General features: G+C 45.4%; 1 protein-coding gene across 1 annotated transcript in view; it reads right to left on the bottom strand.

Moving 5' to 3' along the window:
- The window catches only part of TMEM26 (transmembrane protein 26), a 36,387-nt gene extending 15,922 nt beyond the window's left edge, over nt 1-20,465 (bottom strand). The window contains exons 1-2 of the mRNA XM_056850145.1: nt 20,275-20,465; nt 1,690-1,768 (exon numbers count right to left, since the gene is read on the bottom strand). Coding sequence (XP_056706123.1) covers nt 1,690-1,768; nt 20,275-20,465 — 270 coding nt within the window. The remainder of the gene's footprint in view (nt 1-1,689; nt 1,769-20,274) is intronic.
- Nucleotides 20,466-22,787: the final 2,322 nt, after the last annotated feature.

Below are 22,787 nucleotides of genomic sequence, written 5' to 3'. Positions count from 1 at the left end.
TTTGCATAATATAATCTGTATTTGCAGTAGGTGTAGGGGTTAGTGTGTCAGACTAGGATCTTGGAGACCCAGATTCATAGCCCAACTCTGCTATAGAAACTTGCTGGATGACCTTGGGCCGATCGCTCCTTCTCAGCCTAACCTACCTCACAGGGTCATTGTTGTCCCAGTGGGGAGAAAGTAGAGTATTAACAATCTAAATAAATAAATTCTGGGTCCTTAAAGCAGAGTCAATGAACAGATTCTGTGTTTCCAGGGCAAGCCCCAGGTGTTCTGATGCTTGAAACAGGAAATCCAAATAAATTCTCTTTGTCTTTCTCTTGCTTACGCACACACACACAGAGAGAAAGAGAGAGAGAGAGAGAGAGAATAAGAAAGAATAAGAGAGAATTAAATAATAAAGAGCTCAGTGATCTTTAGTGCCCCAAATTTGCTGTCTTAAGTAGCTTGGCCAACTTTGTCATTAGCTCTGGCTATGCCTGTATTCCCTACAGGGTTGTCAGCTCCGGCTTGGGAAATACCTGGAGATTTTGTGGGTGGAGCCTGAGGTGGGTGGGGGAGGAGAGCCAGCGTGGTATAGTGGTTAAGAGCAGTGGTTTGGAGCGGTGGACTCTAATCTGGAGAACCGGGTTTGATTTCCTACTCCTCCACATGAAGCCAGCTGGGTGACCTTGGGCTAGTCACAGCTCTCTTAGAGCTCTCTCAGCCCCACCTACCTCACGGGGTGTCTGTTGTGGGGAGGGGAAGGAAAGGCAATTGTAAGCCGGTTTGAGTCTTCCTTAAGTGGCAGAGAAAGTTGTCATATAAAAACCAACTCTTCTTCTTCTTCTTCTTTGGGGAGGGGAGGGTCTTCCATGGGATATAATGCCATAGAGTCCACCTTCCAAAATGGCTATTTTCTCCAAGTAAACTGATCTCTGTTGCCTGGAGATGTAATAGCAGGAGATCTCCAGCCACAACCTGGAGGCTGGCAATGCTAATCCCCTGGCTGGGGTTGTCAAACTGTAGGTGAGGCCTGGAGTTCTGGAATTCCAGCTGATCTCCAGACTGCAGATATCAGTTCCCTTCGAGAAAACAGAAACTCCGGAGGGTAGACTCTATGGTATCACATCCTTGTAGGACTGCCGGGTCCTCCCTGGCCACCGGGGTGGGGTGGGGGTTGGGGTTGCCAGCTCCAGGTTGGGAAACTCCTGGAGATTTGGTGGTGGGACCTGGGGAGGTCAGGGACCTTAGTGAGGTACAACGCCATAGAGTCCACCCTCCAAAGCACCCATTTTTTCCAGGAGAACTGATCTCTGTAGTCTGGAGATGAGCTGTAATTCCAGGGGATCCCCAGGTCCCACCTGGAGGCTGGCATCCCTACATCCTTGCTGAGCTCACTCTCCAGGTACTGCCTCCAAGTCAACAGGATTGTCCCAAGCCAGAACTAGGAACCCTACCCATATCTAGGGTTGCCCGCCTCCAAGTGGTGGCTGGAAATCTCTATTACAACTGATCTCCAGGCGATATAAATCAATTCCTCTGGAGAAAATGGACGCTTTGGCAATTGGACTCTATGGCATTGAAGTCCGTCTCTTCTCCAAACCCCGCCCTCCTCAGACTCCTCCCCAAAAATCTCCTGGTATTTCCCAACCTGGAGCTGGTAACCCTACCCATATCCCTCAAGCATTAAAAACCAAAACTCAGTACCTGATTTTCTGGATGAAGTTCCAAAAGCCACAATAAAGGGACTGTGCTGATCAGATATAGAAATATTGCTGGGGAAAACCTGGGAAGGAAGAAAAAGAAGGTGAATTTTCCACATGTGACATGAATTGCACGGTCCATCAATTCCCTATTTTAAAACAATTAAAAATTGATGTAATGAAGTTGTTGTTTTAGGCCTGCCATAGGGAATACAAAGGAAAAGGGGGATTCAGTTTCTAGTTTGGCCAATGCACATAAGTTTTCTCCCTAAGTTATTGAACTCGTGCTATGTATTTAATTTTGTTTCAATACAATTTGTTCTTTCAAGTGTTCTTAGTCCATGTCTGCACATGCAGTGGTAAATGAAGTGGTAAAATCCTGAAGTGGTAGATACGGCTCTTCAAAATGCAGGAAAGAGAGACCAATTTTGAACATCGCAGCCCATGCTGCGCTCATCTAGTTTTCTACTCATAGCGAGATTTCTTTTCCTTTTTAATGCAGGGGAGCATTCAAAACTATGGTTTCCCCACTTGCAATCTGAAGTGGTACAATTCATTCCATCCCGCGACTCCTGGAAGCTTCACAGAAGACCTCTGATGATGCATGATGTCGTGGTTAAGAGCAGCGGACCTCTAATCTGGAGAACCGGGTTAGATTCCCCGCTCCTCCACATGAAGTCTGCTGGATGACCTTGGGCCACGCACAGTTTTCTCAGAACTCTCTCAGCTTCACCAACAAGGTGCCTGTTGTGGAGAGAGGATGGGATTGTGATTGTAAGCTGCTTTGAGACTCCTTAAGGTAGACAAAAAGAGGTATAAAAACCCCTCTCTCTTCTTCTTCGTCTTTATTGTTTTACTGGAAATGGAAATGGGAACAACAAAGCAAAAGAAAGCCTGCAGCTGAGGCCAAACTGATACAACAAATGGCAACGCCGCTTAGTGAGTAAGGGTGCAGTCCTAAACACAGTTAGCACTGTTCTATACCACTGACTTCAATGCATTTAGAATAGGGTTGCCAGCTCTGGGTTGGGAAATACCTGGAGATTTCTGGGACGGAGCCTGAGGAGGGCATGGTTTGTGGAGGGGAGGGACTTCAATGCCATAGAGTCCAATTGCCAAAGCGGCCATTTTTTCCAGGTGAACTGATCCCTATCAGCTGGAGATCAGTTTTAATAACAGGAGATCTCCAGCTAGTACCTGGAGGTTGGCAACCCTAGTGGTAGCACTTTCCCATGCTGAAGTAGCGTAAAGAACATTAATCAGCCACGTTATTTCATATCTCTCTCCCATATGAAATCAACCACCTCTTACAGTTTAGATGAGATACTTTCTTCATAGGGTTGCCAAGTCTGGGTTGGGAACCTGGAGATATGGGGATGGAGCCTGGGGAGGTGGTAGCGAAAGTTGCCAACCTCAAGGTACTGGCTGGAGATCTCCTGGTATTACAACTGATCTCCAGCTGTTAGAGATCAGTTCACCTGGAAAAAATGGACGCTTTGGCATTTGGACTCTATGGCATTGAAATCCCTCCCCTCCCAAACCCCACCCTCCTCAGGCTCCACCCCAAAAAGCTCTAGGTTTTTCCCAACCCGGAGCTGGCAACCCTATGAGGTGGGGATTTGGGAGGAGAGGAAACTCAGTGGGGTATGATGCTATAGAGTCCACCCTGCACAGCAGCTATTTTCTCCAGGGGAACTGATTTCTGTTGTCTGGAGATCAGATGTAGTCCTGGGAGATCTCCAGGACTCACATGGAAGTTGATATCCCTACTGTTCTGAGTTTTATCTGCCCACCTGGAGACTGGCAACCCTACTCTTCCAAATTTTATCTTCCCCTGGGTTTTACCTGCTCCTCCCCTCCCTAAAAGCTCCCTAAAAGCTCCCTAAAAGCTGCTCCTCCCTAAAAGCTGCTCCCCCCAAATTTCCAGGAATTTCCCAACCACAAATTGGCAACCCGAACTTAATTAGTGTTGCCAAGTCCCTCTTCACCACTGGTGGGAAGTTTCTGGGGCAGAGCCTGAGGAGGGCGGGGTTTGGGAAGGGGAGGGACTTCAATGCCATAGTGTCCAATTGCCAAAGCAGCCGTTTCCCCCAGGTGAACTGACCTCTATTGGATGGAGATCAGTTGTAATAGCAGGAGGTCTCCAGCTAGTACCTGGAAGTTGGCAACCCTAAACCTAATGCCTAAGAAGTAACATCTGTTGAGAAACTGGAGTGGGGTATTCTCTGAAATAGCAGCTTGTGGAAAAGAGGTACAAAGGCTGGTATAGTTTGAGACAGAGTTAATGTTTGGGAGATGAGGCCACAACCCTCCTGGTGGTGTCTGGGGAAAAGAAGCTGTTGTTAAGATGGCTGCTGGAGTTGTTGAAAACTTATCTAAGAGGGACACATTTCTACCTTGGGGCAGACCATAGCCCGATAATGTTTATTCATAGAATGCAAGAGACTTAACTCCAGAATTTCGAGGTGGGCTTTGTCCCTGCAAGATCTATCTTTTGAAGTTACTCACATCAGAGGGAAAGAGAATATTTCGGCAGATTCCCTATCAAGGTGTTATACTGATTCATAAGAAGTTAATCCATGTTGTTATGAGTTTGATCTCTGTAATGAATCTTTGGGAATTGTATTTTGTATTCAGTCCTTCAGGATTGCCACTGATGCAACCGCATTACTTCTCGTCTCAGAAGTGATGGTTACAGCAAGCTCCTTAAATGTTACATAGCTGTGGTCTTCATCGCAGAAAGGTGGATACCTGGTAGCTAACCGCCTTCTGCGTGTGGGGTGTGTATGTATGGAAGTAACAGGTGTATGGCTTGAAGACCGAATGTTGCTCAGCAGAGAGTGATGAGCATTCGTGATTGGTTGGGAAGGTTTTTTAAGGCGCTAGCCTCGTCCTGGAGTCAGCGGGGTTTCCCCCCCCCTCTTCTGATGATCTCCGCTAGTGAGTAGGATGGTTTTATTTGCTTGTTATGAATTGAGAGGGTTTTCTTTATTTTCTTAAAAATAAATTTTGTTTTACCAAACTAATGAGGGGAGATCTCCAGCCACCACCTGGAGGTTGGCAACCCTATGTATAATAATGTAAACAAACCTGTTGGATCCCTTCACAAGTGGTGGGCATCAGTTCTTTGGGGAATGTGGAGGATAGTCCTAAGATGCCATTACAACATAAGTTAGTTGTAGAATTGTTTTCTCTAAGAAGCCCAGTTAAATGTGCCTTGACAACCATTCAGGAAGCTCGTAAAATGCATAGTTCAGGTGTGTCTTTATGGTTGAATGGGGGGGGGGGTGATTTTGGTTCTGTCTGTGCTTTTTTATGGCATTGTTTTATTTAATAGTTGATGGTAGTGGCTAGTGTTTCTGGCTTCAGGTTGGAAAATTCCTGGCGATGGCGGGGGGTTAGGGTGGGGAAGGTGGGATACAGGGAGTGGAGGGACCTCAGCAGCATATAATACACTGTGTTTCCAGATTCATGGGGAATGAGAAGGGAAGAAGTCATGCTATGTTTTAGGATGCCTAGGGAACAAAGATGGAGGGGAATATTACCTGCTTTGGCTTCTGAGCAGAGGCAGCCAGAAGGAGGCAGCCTCAAGCTCCAGGGGCAGAGGTAAGAAGAAGAGTTGGTTTTTATATGCCGACTTTCACTTAAGGCAGACTCAAACTGGCTTACAATCGCCTTTCCTTCCCCTCCCCACAACAGACACCTTGTGAGGTAGGTGGGGCTGACAGAAGTCTAAGAGAGCTGTAGAATCATAGAGTTGGAAGGGACCACCAGGGTCATCTAGTCCAACCCCCTGCACAATGCAGGAAACTAATAAATACCTCCCCCCACATCCCCAGTGACCCCAACCCTCCCGTCGCCATGCAGGATCCCACAATCAAAGCACTCCTGACAGATGGCCATCTAGCCTCTGCTTAAAGACCTCCAAAGACTGGGACTCCACCACCCTCCAAGGCAGCACATTCAGTCAGCTGTGACTAGCCCAAGGTCACCCAGCTGGCTTCATGTGGAGGAGTGGGGAAACCAACCCGGTTCATCAGATTAGCCTCCACCACTCATGTGGAGGAGTGGGGAATCAAACCCAGTTCTCCAGATTAAGAGTTCACCGCTCCAAACCACCGCTCTTAACCACTACACCACGCTGGCTCCCAAGATGCAAGAGGAGCTGGGTGAGGTAGTGATGATGGTGGAAGATACTGCCTCCCTCCACACAATCTGCTGCCTGAGGGCTTTACTTGGCCCTCTGGTTTTGCAAGGCTGGTTTATATTAACTGTAGGAGCCTCTTCGGTTTTACCGGAGAAGAAGCAGCAGTTTTTAAATGAATTCATTCGGGTTTCCACCCACAGCCGCTTTCCTAAAGCCTCCTTCCACCTCCCACTTTCCTTGACCTCTGCTAGTTCAGCCAAAAGCTTTCCTACTGAACCTTAAAAAATCCAGAATCAGTCCATACACATTGATTTTATTTAGCAAAGAACAGATCGAGCCAAATGAAATATGGAACTTTCTGTGTTAAAAGTCTCCAAATGCTGTTAATTTTCAAAAAAAAAAAAAAAACTCATGTACTTAAAAAAAAAGTTTGGACCATTTCCTCTAGCCCTTCTATGTATGGATTTTCTCTTCTGCCTTGCATTAAGTAAAGCCATCAAATAGGGCTGTTTGATTGCTGAACTATGAGGCAAGTGTGTGATCTGAGAAGGATTGCCTGGGTAAGTTTTGCAAACTCAGCTGGAGACGCCACGCTACATGACTCTCTTCCCTCTTGGATTTCAGTATTTGAATAATTCTTCCAGCTGGCCTGGAAACAGTGCTGAGCTAACAATGCTGTCTTTCGCCAACTGGGCTTCAGGATTTTGGCTCCAGCTTTTTCTTCCTAAGAAGAAGCTTGGGGGAAAAAAAATTTTTGGCTAGCTCAGCTACATCCTTCTCTTCCAGTGTCTGCTCCTAAAAAAAATGAACACAATCAACCCTGCCTTTCATTAAAGGAGTAATAATGCGTATTGTATGGGTTATTTATTTTAAAACTTTCTATCCTCCTCCCCCTCTATCAGCAGGGACTTGATGTGGATAAGCCTTTGGTTTCCTTTTATTTATTGTGTGCCCTGGGATTCCCTGCATATTGTTCAAACAATGAAATAATGACCAATCAGTAACAACACAGTCAACAAAAAGACTTTGGAAGGAAACAACTGAGCACGGAATAAAAAAAAAACAACTAATTGTAAAAACTAGTTTCAGAACCAATAGATAGGAGCAGAATGATAACCATAGAAGGAGCAGCCCAAAAAAGGAAGAACAAATTTACGCCTCCAGCTAGGTGAGGTGAGGGGGAAAGAAAATGCAACCAACAAATAGGAGTAACAAAAACCAGGAGAAAAGGAATGAGTGGGGTCTGTTTTGCTCAGTACCGAGTCTGGGGTTGCCAGCATCCAGGTGTAGCCTGGAGATCTTCTGGAATTATCTCTAGACTACAGAGATCAGGTCCCCTGGAGAAAATGGCCCATTCAGATGGTGAGCTTTATGGCATTGTGCCCTGCTGAGGTCTCTTCCTGCCCTCCCCAAACCTTGTCCTCCCCAGACTCCACTCCTAAATCTCCAGGAATTTCCCAGCCCAGTGTTGGCAACCAAAGCAGGGAATTTTACAGTCAAGGCATCACAGCAGGGGAATCTGTATCTTTAGTGCTCACTCAGAGAGGTGCAATGCTTAAGAGTATCAGGCTAGGACTGGGAAGATCTGGGTTCAAATGCCCCTGAATCCATGAAGCTCATGGCGTGATCTTGGGCCGGTTGCTGTCTTTCTGGCAGCTTTGCCTTGTGAGGATACAATAGATAAGAACAGAACCATGTGTGCTGCCCTCTTCTCCTTGGCATAAAATTGTGTTAGACTGATAATCATAGAATCATAGAGTTGGAAGGGACCACCAGGGTCATCTAGTCCAACCACCTGCACAATGCAAGAAATTCACAACTACCTCCCCCACACACACCCAGTGACCCATACTCCATGCCCAGAAGATGGCCAAGATGGCCTCCCTCTCATGAACTGCCAAAGATCATAGAATCAGCATTGCTGACAGATGGCCATCTAACCTCTGCTTAAAATCCTCCAGGGAAGGAGAGCTTACCCCCTCTCGAGGAAGTCTGTTCCACTGAGAAACCACTCTAACTGCTAGAAAATTCTTCCTAATGTCTAGATGGAAACTCTTTTGATTTAATTTCAACCTGCTGGTTCTGGTCCGACCTTCTGGAGCAACAGAAAACAACTCAGCACCATCCTCTATATGACAGCCCTTAAAGTGCTTGAAGATGGTTATCATATCCCCTCTCAGTCTTCTCCTCTTCAGGCTAAACATACCCAGCTCCTTCAACCTTTCCTCATAGGACTTGGTCTCCAGACCCCTCACCATCTTTGCTGCCCTCCTCTGGACACGTTCCAGCTTGTCTACATCCTTCTTAAATTGTGGTGCCCAAAACTGAACACAATACTCTAGGTGAGGTCTAACCAGAGCAGAGTAAAGCAATACCATTACTTCGCGTGATCTGAACACTAAACTTCTGTTGATACAGCCCAAGATCGCATTTGCCTTTTTACTTACTACATCACACTGCTGACTCATGTTCAGTGTTTGGTCTACTAAAACCCCAAGATCCTTTTCACACACATTACTAAGACAAGTCTCCCCTATTCTATAATTATGCATTTGATTTTTCCTACCTAAAGGTAGAACTTTACATTTATCTCTGTTGAAATGCATTTTATTAGTTTTAGCCCAATTCTCCAGCCTGCCAAGATAATCCTATATCCTGGCTCTGTCTTCTACCGTATTTGCTGCCCCTCCCAATTTAGTGTCATCTGCAAATTTAATAAGCATCCCCTCTATTCCTTCATCCAAATCATTTATAAAGATATTGAAAAACACAGGCCCCAGGCAGATCCCTGAGGAACTCCACTAGTCACTCTTCTGCAAGTGGATGAGGAACCATTAACAAGCACTCTTTGGGTGCAATCTGTCAACCAATTACAGATCCACCTAACAGTGACAGGATCTAAATCACATTTTCCCAATTTGTCAACAAGAATATTATGGGGAACCTTATCAAAAGCCTTTCTGAATCTAGATAAACTATGTCTACAGCATGCCCCTGATCCAGCAAGGTAGTAACTTTCTCAAAAAAGGAGATAAGATTAGTCTGACATGACTTGTTCTTGAGAAACCTGTGCTGGCTCTTAGTAATCAGATCCATCCTCTCTATGGACTGACTATTTGATTATTTGTTCAAAAACTTTTCCCGGTATAGAAGTCAAGCTGATGGGTTGGTCATTATCCAGATCCTCCTTTTTCCCCTTCTTGAAGATGGGGACAACATTTGTCAGCCTCCAGTCTTCTGGCACCTCAACTGTTCTCCAAGACTTCTAAAAAATAATGGACAGAGGCTCAGAAATTACATCTGTAAATTCTTTAACTACCCTTGGATGTAATTCATCTGGCCTTGAGGTCTTAGTTTCATTTAAAGAAACTAGGTGTTTGTGCACTACCCCAATGCTAATCCTAGGCTGCAAATCCCTTCCCTCATCATGTGCTCTGTTTATGCCATGTTGAGCACCATTTCCCTCACAAGAAAAGACTGAGGAAAAGTAGGAATTTGTTGTGTTTAGCATCTCTCGCTAGCCTAAGCTCTTACTGAGCTTTAGCTTTCCTAACACTCTCCGTACAAGCACTAGTTATTTGTTTATATTCCTCTTTGGTTATAAGGCCCTCCTTCCACTTCCTAAATGAGTCTTTTTTATTTCTCAACTCTTTAAAAAGCTGTTTATGGAGCAACCCTGGCCTCTTTAGGTTCCTCCCATTTTTCCTTCTCATAGGAATGGTTTGTGATTGAGCCTTCAGTTTTTCATTTTTAAGAAACTCCCGCCCTTCTTGAACTCCCTTCTCCTTAAGTATGTCTGACCATGGAATTCTACCCAACATAAGTTTAAGTTTGTTAAAATTAGCTCTCCTAAAGTCCAACCTATATGTCTGACTACGTACAGTTTTTCCTTTCCCCAAGATTGTAAATCCTAAGATTACATGGTCACTACTACCCAGGGTGCCTATTACTTTAACATCATCAACCAGTTCTTCCCTGCTGGTGAGAATAAAGTCTAAGATAGCAGATCCCCTTGTTTCCCTGTCCACTTTCTGGAATATGAAGTTGTCAGCAAGACAAGTCAGGAATTTATTGGATCTTACATTTTTAGCAGAGTTGGACGTCCAACAGATAAATAGACCTGCCATATTCATGAGATGGGGGATTCTCTCCTGGGCCTCTGTTGGATCAGCTGATCTTGTTTTTATTCATGATTATTTATTTATTTGTGTTTATTCATGATTATTTATTTATTTGTGTTATTTATAGTCTGCTTTTCTCACTTGGACTCAAGGCGGATTACACAGAATGAGTCAATTCATTTGTCAGATGGGACTTTCAATAAACCATGCAATCGGATTAGGGTTGTAGAACCAACCAGAAATCTAAAAACATAACTGAAACAAAGCATAAATATTAACATGACACGTTAAATTATGCAAAGTTCTATAGCAGGATCATAGTTTCAACAAGTTTCAAAAGAGGAACACCCAACAAGAGATGGATTGACTCTATAAAAGAAGCCACAGCCCTCAATTTGCAAGATCTGAGCAAGGCTGTTAAAGATAGAATGTTTTGGAGGACATCGATTCAAAGGGTCTCCATGAGTCGGAAGCAACTTGACGGCACATAACACACACACATACAGTGAGGAAAAAAAGTATTTGATCCCCTGCTAAATTTGCCCATTTGCCCTCTGACGAAGAAATGACCAGTCCATAATTTTAATGGTAGGTTTGTTGTAGCTGCAAGAGACAGAATAACAACAGGAAAAACCCCAGAAACCCAGAAGACAAAAGTCAGAGATTGATGTGCATTATAATGAGGGAAATAAGTATTTGATCCCCTATCAACCAGCCAGATTCTAACCCTAACCCTAACCCTCAACCTCCTTGTAGCTGTGAGAGACAGAATAACCCCCAGAAACCCAGAAGACAAAAGTCAGAGATTGATGTGCATTATAATGAGTGAAATAAGTATTTGATCCCCCATCAACCAGCCAGATCCTAACCCTAACCCTCAGCCTCCCTCGGTCTGGGGCTCCATGCAAGATCTCATCTCGTGGAGTTGCAATGGTCATGAGAACGGTGATGAAGCAGCCCAGAACTACACGGGGGGAACTTGTCAATGATTTTAGGGCAGCTGGGACCATAGTCACCATGAAAACAGTTGGTAACACACTACGCCGTGAAGGGCTGAGATCTTGCAGAGCCTGCAAGGTCCCCTTGCTCAAGACAGCACATGTACAGGCCTGTCTGCAGTTTGCCAATGCACATCTGAATCACCCAGTTCATTTCTTCGTCAGAGGGCAAACGAGCAAATTTAGCAGGGGATCAAATACTTTTTCCCCTCACTGTAGATCTCAGTCCCTAATAATTTTCCTATGTAACTTTGTGAATCATTCAGTACAGTGCAAGTCTATTGGCTGTGTTGAAAAGCAAAAACGTAGATTAGCCAAATGCCAGAGGGTATGAAGGTGAAGAGGTGGCCCACAGGTTGCGGGTGGCATAGGGGACACAGTGATTACAGCACACCCCTCCTTGATAGGGTCCTACTAACCCAGGTTTGGACAAGGTCTGGTTTTGTTCCTACCACAATGAAGTTCTTAAATGCAGCACTTAGCACCACAATCCTGTGCCTATTTATAGGGAAGTGCCCTATTGAATTCAGTAGGGTTTATTCCATTACCAATAATAAAATTATTGGATTATCCAAATTTATCCAACATCAGTTTTATATTTTCCCATCTGAATGGATGACTGATATTCCTGTCTGATATTCTTGTCAAGGGGAACCCTCAGGGAATATTGTTGGGGTAAGAGCTAGATGCCCTGCCATCTGTCCCTGATAATAGCAGATATTGGTAAAAAGTGCCATCAAGTTGCAGTCAATTTACAGCGACTCTAGCGGTTTCCAAAGCAAGAGATGTACAGAGGTGGTTTGCCATTGCCTGCCTCTGCATAACAAGCCTAGATTTCCTTGGTGGTCTCCTAGCCAAGTACTAACCATAGCCAACCCTCCTTAGCTTCTGAGATCTGGTGAGATAGGGCTAGCCTGGTTCATCCAGGTCAGGCAATACCAGACTTTGCCTTACCATAATTAATATTACAGAATGTAGAAGTAGATCTAGGACTTCAGCACTTAGCCCCACCTGCAAATCCACATGAAGGCTGAGTCAACCCATTGGTCTGTCAAGGTCAGGAATGTGTACTGGGACGAGGAGGAGGAGGAGAAATAGTAGTAGTACTTTTTATATGCCAACTTTCTCTACCACGTAAGGAAGCATCAAACTGATTTGTCCTGCAAGACTGATAAAGCAGCACAGTGCTGATTTCCAAAGATACACCCAAGTAATAAGGCAGTATTTTCATTTTTGGAGAGTGAAGTCAGAGACATACCGTCGATGATGACAAGTCATACGCATTTCTGGCAAACAGAGTACACATTTCACTGTGGCTTGAGGAAGGACAGTAAATTGGCTGCTATTTGCTGGATTTGCTGCAGAACTACGAAAGAAACTTGTGGAATAAAAATGCAAAATGAGAATCTTACTGGCTTAGATCAGGAGTCATGAACCTACTTCGATCTGGGAATCACCCTTCACTGAACTGCATTTTAATTTTTTGCTGTATGAGTCTTCCTCTTTTCTCTTTCAGTTGTTTTTCTCTTTCTCTGCACTCTAGTTCAAGTCTACATGATTCATCTGCCAAACAATGACAACTCGCCTTGTTGCCCTGTGCCACTAAGTCAAACAGATGGCTAACAGATTAAAAACATACATAATAAAAACATACCGTATTTTTCGCTCCATAAGACGCACTTTTTTCCTCCTCAAAAGTGAGGGGAAATGTCTGTGCATGTTATTGAGCAAATGTGCGCACAGAGCCAGCTGGGCGCGCTGGAACAACGCAAGCTGGTTCTGTGCGCCCCGTTCCAGCGTGCCCAGCCGGCTCTGTGTGCCCCGCCGGGGTGCACAGAGCCGGCTGGGTGCGCTGGAACAACGCGAGCGGGCGGGACGCACAGAGCCGGCTGGGCACGCTGGAACAGCGAGCCGGCTTTCCCCGTCCCGACGGCCAGCTGTGTGTGTGTGTGTGTTATGGTCAGGTGCGTGCTATGGAGCGAAAAATACGGTACCTTAAAATACTTAAAACAAAGCTAAAATGCACATATGATACAATAAAATACACGAGCGCTTGAAAGATCCCAGGTGCTAGGTTCCTGCAGAATCTAGACATTTCATTGTGGTGCCTAGTCTTTTCAGCGATTATTTTATTGTAGTGTGTCTCAGCAGCTCTCAGTGAAAGTACAAATGTTTGGTCCAACCACTCTTGTATGGGTGAAAAAATGAGGAAGGAGTCCCTTTTGACCTGTTTGGCTGTTTGAGACTGAAAGCCCATTCCTGAGCTGTCGGCAGCTGGGGACGGTGGGGAGGAGGAGCTGCTGTGGCGCCTCCTAACCCATTTCCCTGGTGTTGAAAACTCGAAAAAAGCCAGACTGAAAGGGGATGCCGGAACACCTCCTGGAAAGCCGGTGCAGGACTTTACGCTTGTGGGACCCTGATGGAAGGCCCCATTGGCTTCCTGGGGTGGCGCTGCCATGGCAGTGCCGGGAGACCAGCATCCGGGCCTCCCCACTGGCGTTGGTGCCACTTATGGTGGTGTAAGTAGCCCGGATGCCGGCGTGGGGGTTCCAATGCTGGTGCAGCCCCTTCCTGGCCTCCTGAGGACTTTTGTCCTCAGAAGTCTGGAATACGCTGTAAATGACCTCCATGGATAAAAGCCATGTGCATGTAATAAGTAAGAGAATTGGCCAAGATTGAGCAAAAATGCTGGCTGGATCTTACTTATCACTTTGCGTCACAATGTTTCACTGTATGGCATGAAAATAAATGTGAATGAAGTTGTTTCATTGCTTGCTTATTTGCACACGTAATTTTATTTATTTATTTATTTTTCAAATTTATAGTCCGCCCTCATTCCCAGCTAGGCCAGGCTCAGGGCGGGTAACAACCTCTATGTTACACCTTTCAGTGGTGATGGATGAATTAATTTCTTAACTGGCTGATTTTTTGTACAGTCTCCATTATTCTATTAAATGGAGGGTTTTTTTTTAAGTAATAGTGGAATTGATAAATTTGGGAGAAGTTAAGCCAGGGTGAGCACTTAGCTTTTTGCCATGATGATGACAACAAGGATTATTCTTATGTTGATTTAGATACTATAACACTTTTGTTACTGCTTTAATAAAATTGCAGGAGGTAAGGATTAGGTTTTGTGGTAGCAATAATTAGAAAATTTGGTCGTAGAAATGAAAATAAAAACCTTGATGGCCGAAAAACGTCTGGCTCCTACATTTTGGGGCTGGCTCCTACAGCCAAAGACAATTTGTCAAAGCCTGAAAGGCACATACATGAAAACAACAATGAAAACATTTAACTGATAAGGTTTGTAGTTTATCTGGCTATCGCCGTAATAATAAAATCATTCAGCAATGAAAACATAGGGCAGGAAGAAGGGGCTCTCTGAGGGAACACTAGACAAAAAGTTTTCACTCACTGGCAGAAGACAGCAGCAGATGATGATGAATTATTTTATTATTACGGCAATGGCCAGATAAGCTGAAAACCTTGTCAGCAAAACCGATTACATAATAAAATCTCTATATACAAAATACAGATAAAATTATATCAATTAAAAATCACCTTGTTTGCATAGGCACGTATCAATTAAAAATCACTAATACCCTTCTCCGAGCGGATTTTAATAGCTGCAGAGCAATACTTGGCTACTTGCAAAGATCGCTGAGAGTCTCCCTCCCATAAGAGGGACAGCAGCAGATGGGGTTTGCCACCCACCTAAACTCAGAAGGGGGGGAACCTGAGGCAGGGCCTTGGAAGATGATCGCAGCGGTCAGGTAGGTTCGTAAGGGAGTAGGTGGTGACGAATGATCCATCATGGGTCAGAAATCACAGGTAACATTTTGTTTACCATCTCCATTCAAGGTTCAGTGAAGTTTTTCAGCTCACGCATTCATGAATTTGCAGTCTGAGGATACTGCTAGCTCCATTTCTGCACGTGGAGAGGCTCACATCTCTTCATGTGTGGCGGGTACAACTTTTTACCAACTGCAGTCTCTTACTATAAAAGCAACACTTACATTGCAGTTCTAAGCAGAATTAAAGCCTTCTAAGCCCATTAGTTATCCATGTTCTGATGGACTACTGAAATGCCCTGTGCGTGGGGCTGCCCTTGAGACTACTTGAAAATGTCAGTTGGCCCACAAGGCAGCAGGAGGGCTGCTGGTTCTGAAAGAGCACCACTGGCTACCGTTTTGTTCCTGGGCATAATTTTGAATGCTGGTCCATACTTTTAAACCCCTAAATGGGGACCAGGATATATACAGGACCTCACAAACGAGCCTGCCCAGCCCATGAAATCTGCCATACAGGCTCTGCTCTCTGGGCCCCCACCTTCTGAAGTGGGGTGGGTGGTTATCAGGGGCAGGGACTTCTCTGTGGTAGCACCCTATCTATGTAACACCCTCCTCATATTGGTTTGCCTGGCACCTTCACTCCTGAGCTTTAAGTGCTATTTGTATATTCCCAGGTATTTGGTGAGAGGTAAGATTAATTTTATCATGAAGTATAGTTTTAAACCTCTTGTAGTTTTTCTAATAATTTAACTGCTGGCGTTGCTGTTTTTAAATTGCTTTTATTGTCTTATGAGATGGATCGTTTTTATAGCGAGCCAGCCATCTGGGGAGCCTTGTGTTGAGAGGCAAATATATTACATGAATAATTAGAAAAGAGCAAGAGTCCAGTAGTGCCTTAAAGACTAACAAAATTTCTGGCAAGGTATGAGCTTTTGAGAGTCACAGCTTCTGAAGGGAGCTGTGATTCACGAAAGCTCATACCCTGCCAGAAATTTTGTTAGTCTTTAAGGCGCTACTGGACTCTTGCTCTTTTATACTGCTACAGACAGACTAACCTGGCTAGCCATCATGATCTAGCTACATGAATAATTAGTTAGTGGTTAGTTATGAAGTGCTGAGTCATCATCCTAAGACCACATTCCTAGGAGTAAGCCCCATTCAACAGACCTCAGTAGGATTCTGAGTCGACCCGCCTAGCATGGAACTGTAGGAGAGCAGAAGTCAAAAGAAATAGATGTGTGCCTAACCTGGCCACCTCTTCCGTCTGTATCACTTTTTTCTTTATTCTTTCCCTCCATGCACACTCTTCGTCTTTCCTCCTTTGCTTCAAAAATGTAGCCAGAAAAAACTGGTGGTAGCAGAACCCATTTGAGGTCAGGGTGCAAGGGAGCTGTGAGTCATGACTGGTCAGTGGAATACCAGTTTGGATAGAGGAAGAGAAGGGCTACATCATTCACTGAAAGGAGACAGAGGATTGGCAGCCAAAAGGCACCCTGACCACAGTGCCAATTCTGTGCAAACCAGTTCGAAGCATCTGCTTTGGCTGATTCATGCTACCAGTGCATTACATGTGATGCAGACAGAAGTCAAGTTATTGTTATGTGTGGGCTCTTTCTCACAACTGTAGGAGGCTAGCTCTTCGGACACATTTGTCTCCAAGAAGAAGAAGAAGAGTTCATTTTTATATGCTGACTTTCTCTACCACTTAAGGCAGAATCAAACTGGCTTGCAATCACCTTCCCCTCCCCACAACAGACACCCTGTAAGGTAAGAGGCTAAGAGAGTGCGACTAGCCCAAAGTCACCCAGCTGGCTTCATGTGGAGGAGTGGGGAAACAAATCCAGTTCTCCAGATTAGCGTCCGCTGTTCATGTGGAGTGGGGAATCAAACCGGGTCTCCAGATCAGAGTCCACCGCTCCAAACCACAGCTCTTAACCACTACTCCACACTGGCTCAATTGCTTATTTTGAAATAGTTAATTCTCTTGCCCCTGACCTTCATTGTTCATAAGGCCCATAGCACTAAAAATATATATTCAGTACACAAGACAATTTGTTAAATGCAGGTAATCTTTTTTTCTAGACTAGATGACATTGTGAAATCATTTCATGTTTGGAAAATCATCTATTTTTCCAAACATTTCATGTTTGGAAAATCGTCTGAATTAAAAAATGATCAGGCTCATCAATGCTGCTTGAGTTTCAGAGGACTCTGATTAAAAACCTGCAAAAGGCAAATGAATCAGGGGTGACTCATCAATTAATGCATTCAGGGTTGTAAAGCAAATGAGGTCTCTTGTGTTCAAACTCACGCGGGTCAGAAAACTGAAGACGCCCAGAACGAGGGGAGGCAATTGGTGTGTATGTGCATTCTGCTGACTCTACATTTTTCTGTTGGCTTGCACTAGTCTTTGTTGCAGCCAGACACAATGTCCTACATAAATCCAAGAAAAAATGGGGATAAATACTAGTCGACGGTCATCAAATAAGGATGGCGGTATTCTGCTGGCACCAGTCTCATGTATACCTAATCATGCTGCGTGGCCATAATTCTGGCCCCATATACTCTTGCCACCAAGTGAACCTTCCCTCTGCAGGCGCTTTGCTTCAGATCATTTCACTTGCTTTATGTGAATGCAGAGAGCCCAGAATTTTAGGGATGCTCTTTCTTTCCAAGCATTCCTGTTCTCCAGTGTGGCGCAGCCAGCATGATTCTCCCTTAGCTTATTTAAGTCTGACCTTCCAAATATAATGCAGCCCGTAGCCAAGATCCACGTGTTTGTGTGTGTGTGTGTGTTCGCACTCAGCTAGCCTTATGGAAAGCCAGAAAAACATGTGCTGGGAAGTGAAGAGCTGCCACATCACCGGCGCATGTCCCAACCCAAAGCAAGAAAAGTTTGTGTTGGAAACAGCCTGGTTCAGAGTTTCTAGAAAGAGAAAGAGTAAGGCCATTTATGCATGGGAGGTTTTGCCTTGGATTTGCCACTCTCCAGATGCACATTTTCCCCATCCAAATTCTCAAAACTCTGCATGGGGGCTTATTTGATGAGTTTTGACCATTCGGATGGGGAAAATGTGCATCTGGAGAGTGGCAAATCCAAGGCAGAAACCTCCTGTGCATAAATGGCCTGTGAGTGAAAATTGGTCTTCCTTGGAACGGGATGGGCCCAAGCTACAAGGGAAGGAAACACACCTGACAATATGACCGACAGAGCGCAAAGAGCACTGCCAAGCTCTAGCAAAGAGCCCGCTGCCAGACGCTGTGGGGAGCAGATGCAAAGAGAAGAAGAAGAAGAAAAGTTAGTTTTTATATGCCAACTTTCTCTGCCACTTAAGGGAGACTCAAAGCGGCTTACAATCACCTTCCCTTCCCCTCCCCACAACATTACCAATGCTGATTTCTCCACACCCATCTCTCCCCTGGACATCACAGACTCTTCTGCATACCACACCTAATCCCATCACATCTGATATTCACATTTACATACTGTTAACATTTACATACTAATGCTTGTCTGACTTCACTCTCCTCTACTTAAAGACAGATGGATTCACATTCTAAGCTGTATCTGAAGAAGTGAGCTGTGGCTCACGAAAGCTCACACCCTGCCAGAAAATATTTTTGTTAGTCTTTAAGGTGCTACTGGACTCTTGCCCTTTTCTACTACCTCCCCACAACAGACACCCTGTGAAGTAGGTGAGGCTGAGAGAGTGTGACTAGCCCAAGGCCAGCCGGCTAGCTTCGTGTGGAGGAGTGGGAAAACCAATCCAGGTCACCAGATTCGCCTCCGCCGCTCATGTGGAGCAGCGGGGAATCGAACCCGCTTCTCCAGATCAGAGCCCACCGCTCTTAACCACTACACCACGCTGGCTCTCCCAGAAAAGAAAAGGGCAAGAGTCCAGTAGCACCTTAAAGGGCGAAAACGCACAGTCGCTTTAGCCTCCTTTCTTCCCTGTTCCAGCCAGGATTCATTCCTGGCTGAATCCTGGCTGGAACAGGGAAGAAAGGAGGCTAAAGCGAACGTGCGTTTTCGCCCAAAGACTAACAAAAATATTTTCTTGTAGGGTATGAGCTTTTGTGAGCCACAGCTCACTTCTTCAGATACAGCTAGAATGTGAATCCATCTGTTTTTAAGAATAGTATATATGTACTCTCCTATACTTAAAGACAGATGTAGAAAAGGGCAAGAGTCCAGTGGCACCTTAAAGACTAACAAGAATATTTTCTGGCAGGGTATGAGCTTTCGTGAGCCACAGCTCACTTCTTCAGATACAGCTAGAATATGAATCCATCTGACTTTAAGTATAGTATATATGTACTCTCCTATACTTAAAGACAGATGTAGAAAAGGGCAAGAGTCCAATAGCACCTTAAAGACTAACACAAATATTTTCTGGTAGGGTATGAGCTTTTGTAAGCCACAGCTCACGAAAGCTCATACCAGACCAGAAAATATTGTTGTTAGTCTTTAAGGTGCTACTGGACTCTTGCCCTTTTCTACTGCTGCAGACAGACTAACACGGCGACCCACTGTGAATTATCTCCCAGGGAAGTAGGGCAAAGACCCTGAAGTTTATGCACGGGGGGGCTTTGCCTGAGATCTGCCGCTCTCTAGATGCACATTTTCCCCATCCCCATCCCTAAAACTCACAAACAAGCCCCCGTGTAGAGTTTGGAGAATCTGGATGGGGGGGGGGGGAAATGTGCATCTCGAGAGCGGCAGATCCCAGGCAAAACCTCCTGCGCGCAAGCGGCCCCTGCGCAGGGTAGGCCAACTTACCATTTTTTTAAAAAAATTTTTTATTATTTTCTTCATTTAATATATCAACATAGAAGCAGCAGCCAATACTAAATAGTAATAATAATAATAAAAAAAACCCTAATGTCATTAATTTAACAGTAAAATGACTCCCCCCCCCCTCCCATAACAAAATTAATTGTCTAAACTTTTGCTAACGGGGCTAATCCCGCTATTATTTTAACCTGTCCTTATCCGATCCAACGTTATTCAATCAACACCTAATATAAAATTAACACAAAGCGTGGCCAACTGACCATTTGTTTTTGTTTTTTTAAATATTTTTTTTTATTTTCTTCATTTAATATATCAACATAGAATTAAGGGATAAAAGGAAAGGAAAGGATATCAACATAGAAACAGCAGCCAATACTAAATAGTAATAATAAAAATTAAAAAAAAAAAAACTAATGTCATTAATTTAACAGTAAAATGACTTCCCCCTCTCCCTCTCCCATCTAAAAATAAATTGTCTAAACTTTTGCTAACGGGGCTAATCCCGCTATTATTTTAACCTGTTCTTATCCGACCCAACATTGTCCAATCAATACCTAATATAAACTTAGTACAAAACGCACGGGCGCTGGAGCCTCCTTTCTCCCCTGTTCCAGGCGGGATCCAGCCGGGATCGAACGCACGTCCGTGCGTTCGATCCCGGCTGGATCCCGCCTGGAACAGGGGAGAAAGGAGGCTCCAGCGCCCGTGCGCTTTCGCCCAAAGTGTGGCCAGCTTACCATTTGTAGCCCCTGCCCCGCTTCAGCTTGAGCGTGAGCGCCCCCTCCAGGCAGAGGAGGAGCTGCAGCAGGGCCAGCAGCCAGCAGCGGGGGTCCCGCTTCGCCTCGGTCACCCTCCAGACGCCCAGCAGCGAGTGGAGGACAAAGAGCAGCCGGGTGACCAGGGCGTTGAACAGCACCAGCAGCTCCATCCCCGCGCCGCCGCCGCCGCCGAGGGGGGAAGGAGGACGCAGCCGAGGGGCAGGACCTTCTCCTCCCAGCCCCACAAAGGGGCCCGTTATAACACAAAGAGACGGCCTCGTCCCTCCCCCAGACTTCCTGAAAACTCTCCACCGGGGGGGCTGGGGAGGGGGATCAGGACCAGACTGCAAAAGAACTAGAGAGGTTGCAGCTGCAGGGCTCGGAGCAGGACTGGCTGCGTTCGCGGCCAAAGTGATGCTTTTTTTGTTCCCCCCCCCCCCAAAGTAATGCTTTTTTTTTGGTTTCCCCCCCAAAGTCATGCTTTTTTGGTTTTCCCGGATCTGAAAGTCAGGGGAAATTTTATTTAGATGAGTTAACCTTCAGAAATTAATAAGCAAGAGTGAGTTCTGATTGGACTTGGATTAGTTACCTTCCAAATGCGCACCCGCACTATCTAGCATGGTCTTTTCTGAATGGCAGTGGCTTTCTAAAATCTCGGGAAGAGTTCTTCTCCTAGTACTTCTTATTTTTTTAATTAGTTCTTTTTATACAGGTTTTTGATATATATTATTGTTTTAATCCCGTACATTTCATATTTCCTTTTAACCCCTGCCACCCTCCTCCCTTTCCCCCCCCCTCCTTCTCCTTGTAGTTTTTAATCTTTTAGTCCCAGCCAGGGGCACAAAGTCTGAATCTTCCGCTGAATGTCTTTTCTTCCTTCTGTTGCTATCCACTCTAGGTAGGGCTTCCATCTCCTCCTGATTTCTGTAATCTTGTCTTCCCGTGTAGTCTTCTGGCGCAGCCTCTCGATTATATCCGACTGTAGAAATTCAAACAAATAGTTGTGCCAGATTTCTACCGCCCATTTACTTTTATCCTTCCATCCCAGAGCAGTAACTGCTTTGCTTGCTAGTATCATAGCCTTAAATGTGGCTTGATCTCCCTTGTTTACTGCCGGATTCCCTGTTATACTCATTAAGATCAGCTGCAGGGCTCAGAGCAGGACTTGCTGCATTTGTGGGGACGGTCCTGCTCCCCCCGCCCCAAAGTAATGCTTCTCTTTCTTCAGCCTCCGCATCAGTGGGCAGGAAATTGCACATTGGCTTCGGCTAGAGACTTAACACTGCCTGGGGAGGGGGGGAGTGTCCACCAGATTGTTACTGCGACTGAAATAGCCAGGGGTTCACTTATGCCATTAAAGGTTTTTCATTCATTCATAGCCAGGGGTTCTTCTCTGAAAAGGCTGTGGCTTCCCCTCAAATAACAGAGCCCCATAGAACTTGGGGGATGCCCCAACGAAGAACGACGCCAAAGTTCTGGAAAGGTCCTTCTTTTGACTTGTCACACCCATGTACGGACATATGCGCTGCAGCTACGCCCACATTATTTTTCAAGACCTCTTTATGCAAACGCTGCCAGACGTCCCGTCAAGGTGCCCTCCTTTTCCTAAATAGAGCCACTGTGCTCGAATGTTGATCTTGGAGAGGGAGATGCAGATCTGAATTATAACTCCGCTGTAAACACTGAGGGCAGGGAAGGCAGCAGGGTATAGCCCGATCGCGTCAGATTTCGGAAGCTAAGCAGGGTCAGCCCTGGTTAGTATTTGGATGGGGGGCCGCCAAGGAATACCAGGGCGGCTGTGCAGAGGAAGGCACTGGCAAACCACCTCTGGGCGAAAACGCACGGTCGCTTTAGCCTCCTTTCTTCCCTGTTCCAGCCAGGATCGAACGCACAAACGTGCGTTCGATCCTGGCTGGAACAGGGAAGAAAGGAGGCTAAAGTGACCGTGCGTTTTCGCCCTTTGTCTCTTGCCTTGAAAACCCCATAAGGGGTCGCCATAAGTCGGCTACGACTTGACAGCACTTTACACACACGCACATAAAAGTCATCAAGAAAAGAACATTCTGTAGGCTCTCTGTCTACCAGCAAACATGAGTTGACTGGCTACATGCATGCTTCTCCGCCAGGCATGTAGCTGTTCCTTGGAGCCCTTTCCGGTTGGAAAATGGCACCGAGCCTCCACTGACGCGGGATTTCCGTTCTCAGCAGGGAACTCCCAGAACATGTCTGATGGAAACCTATCTAGAAGGCCACGGGGACATTATAAAACGTGAATTGGCATTTGCTCTTTCACACGGTCAAAGTAGCTGTCGGTGAACCGGGCCTCCAATTTTAATTCAGGAAAAAAAGGGGCCGTGGCAACCTCAGGTCGTGGAAACACCGTTTAAAGTGCTGGATTGGGGCGTCCAAGCGAAAGATTTGCGGAGGACGAAAAATTTAATATCCAAGAACGTGCTTGAAGCCCTGCCGCTTCTCTGCCATTTGTAGCCAAG

The sequence above is a fragment of the Euleptes europaea genome, chromosome 5, assembly GCF_029931775.1.
Source record: "Euleptes europaea isolate rEulEur1 chromosome 5, rEulEur1.hap1, whole genome shotgun sequence".
NCBI classification, from domain to species: Eukaryota; Metazoa; Chordata; class Lepidosauria; order Squamata; family Sphaerodactylidae; genus Euleptes; species Euleptes europaea.
Note: the sequence above shows the minus strand (reverse complement) of the source record. Positions and strands in the feature narration are given on the sequence as shown.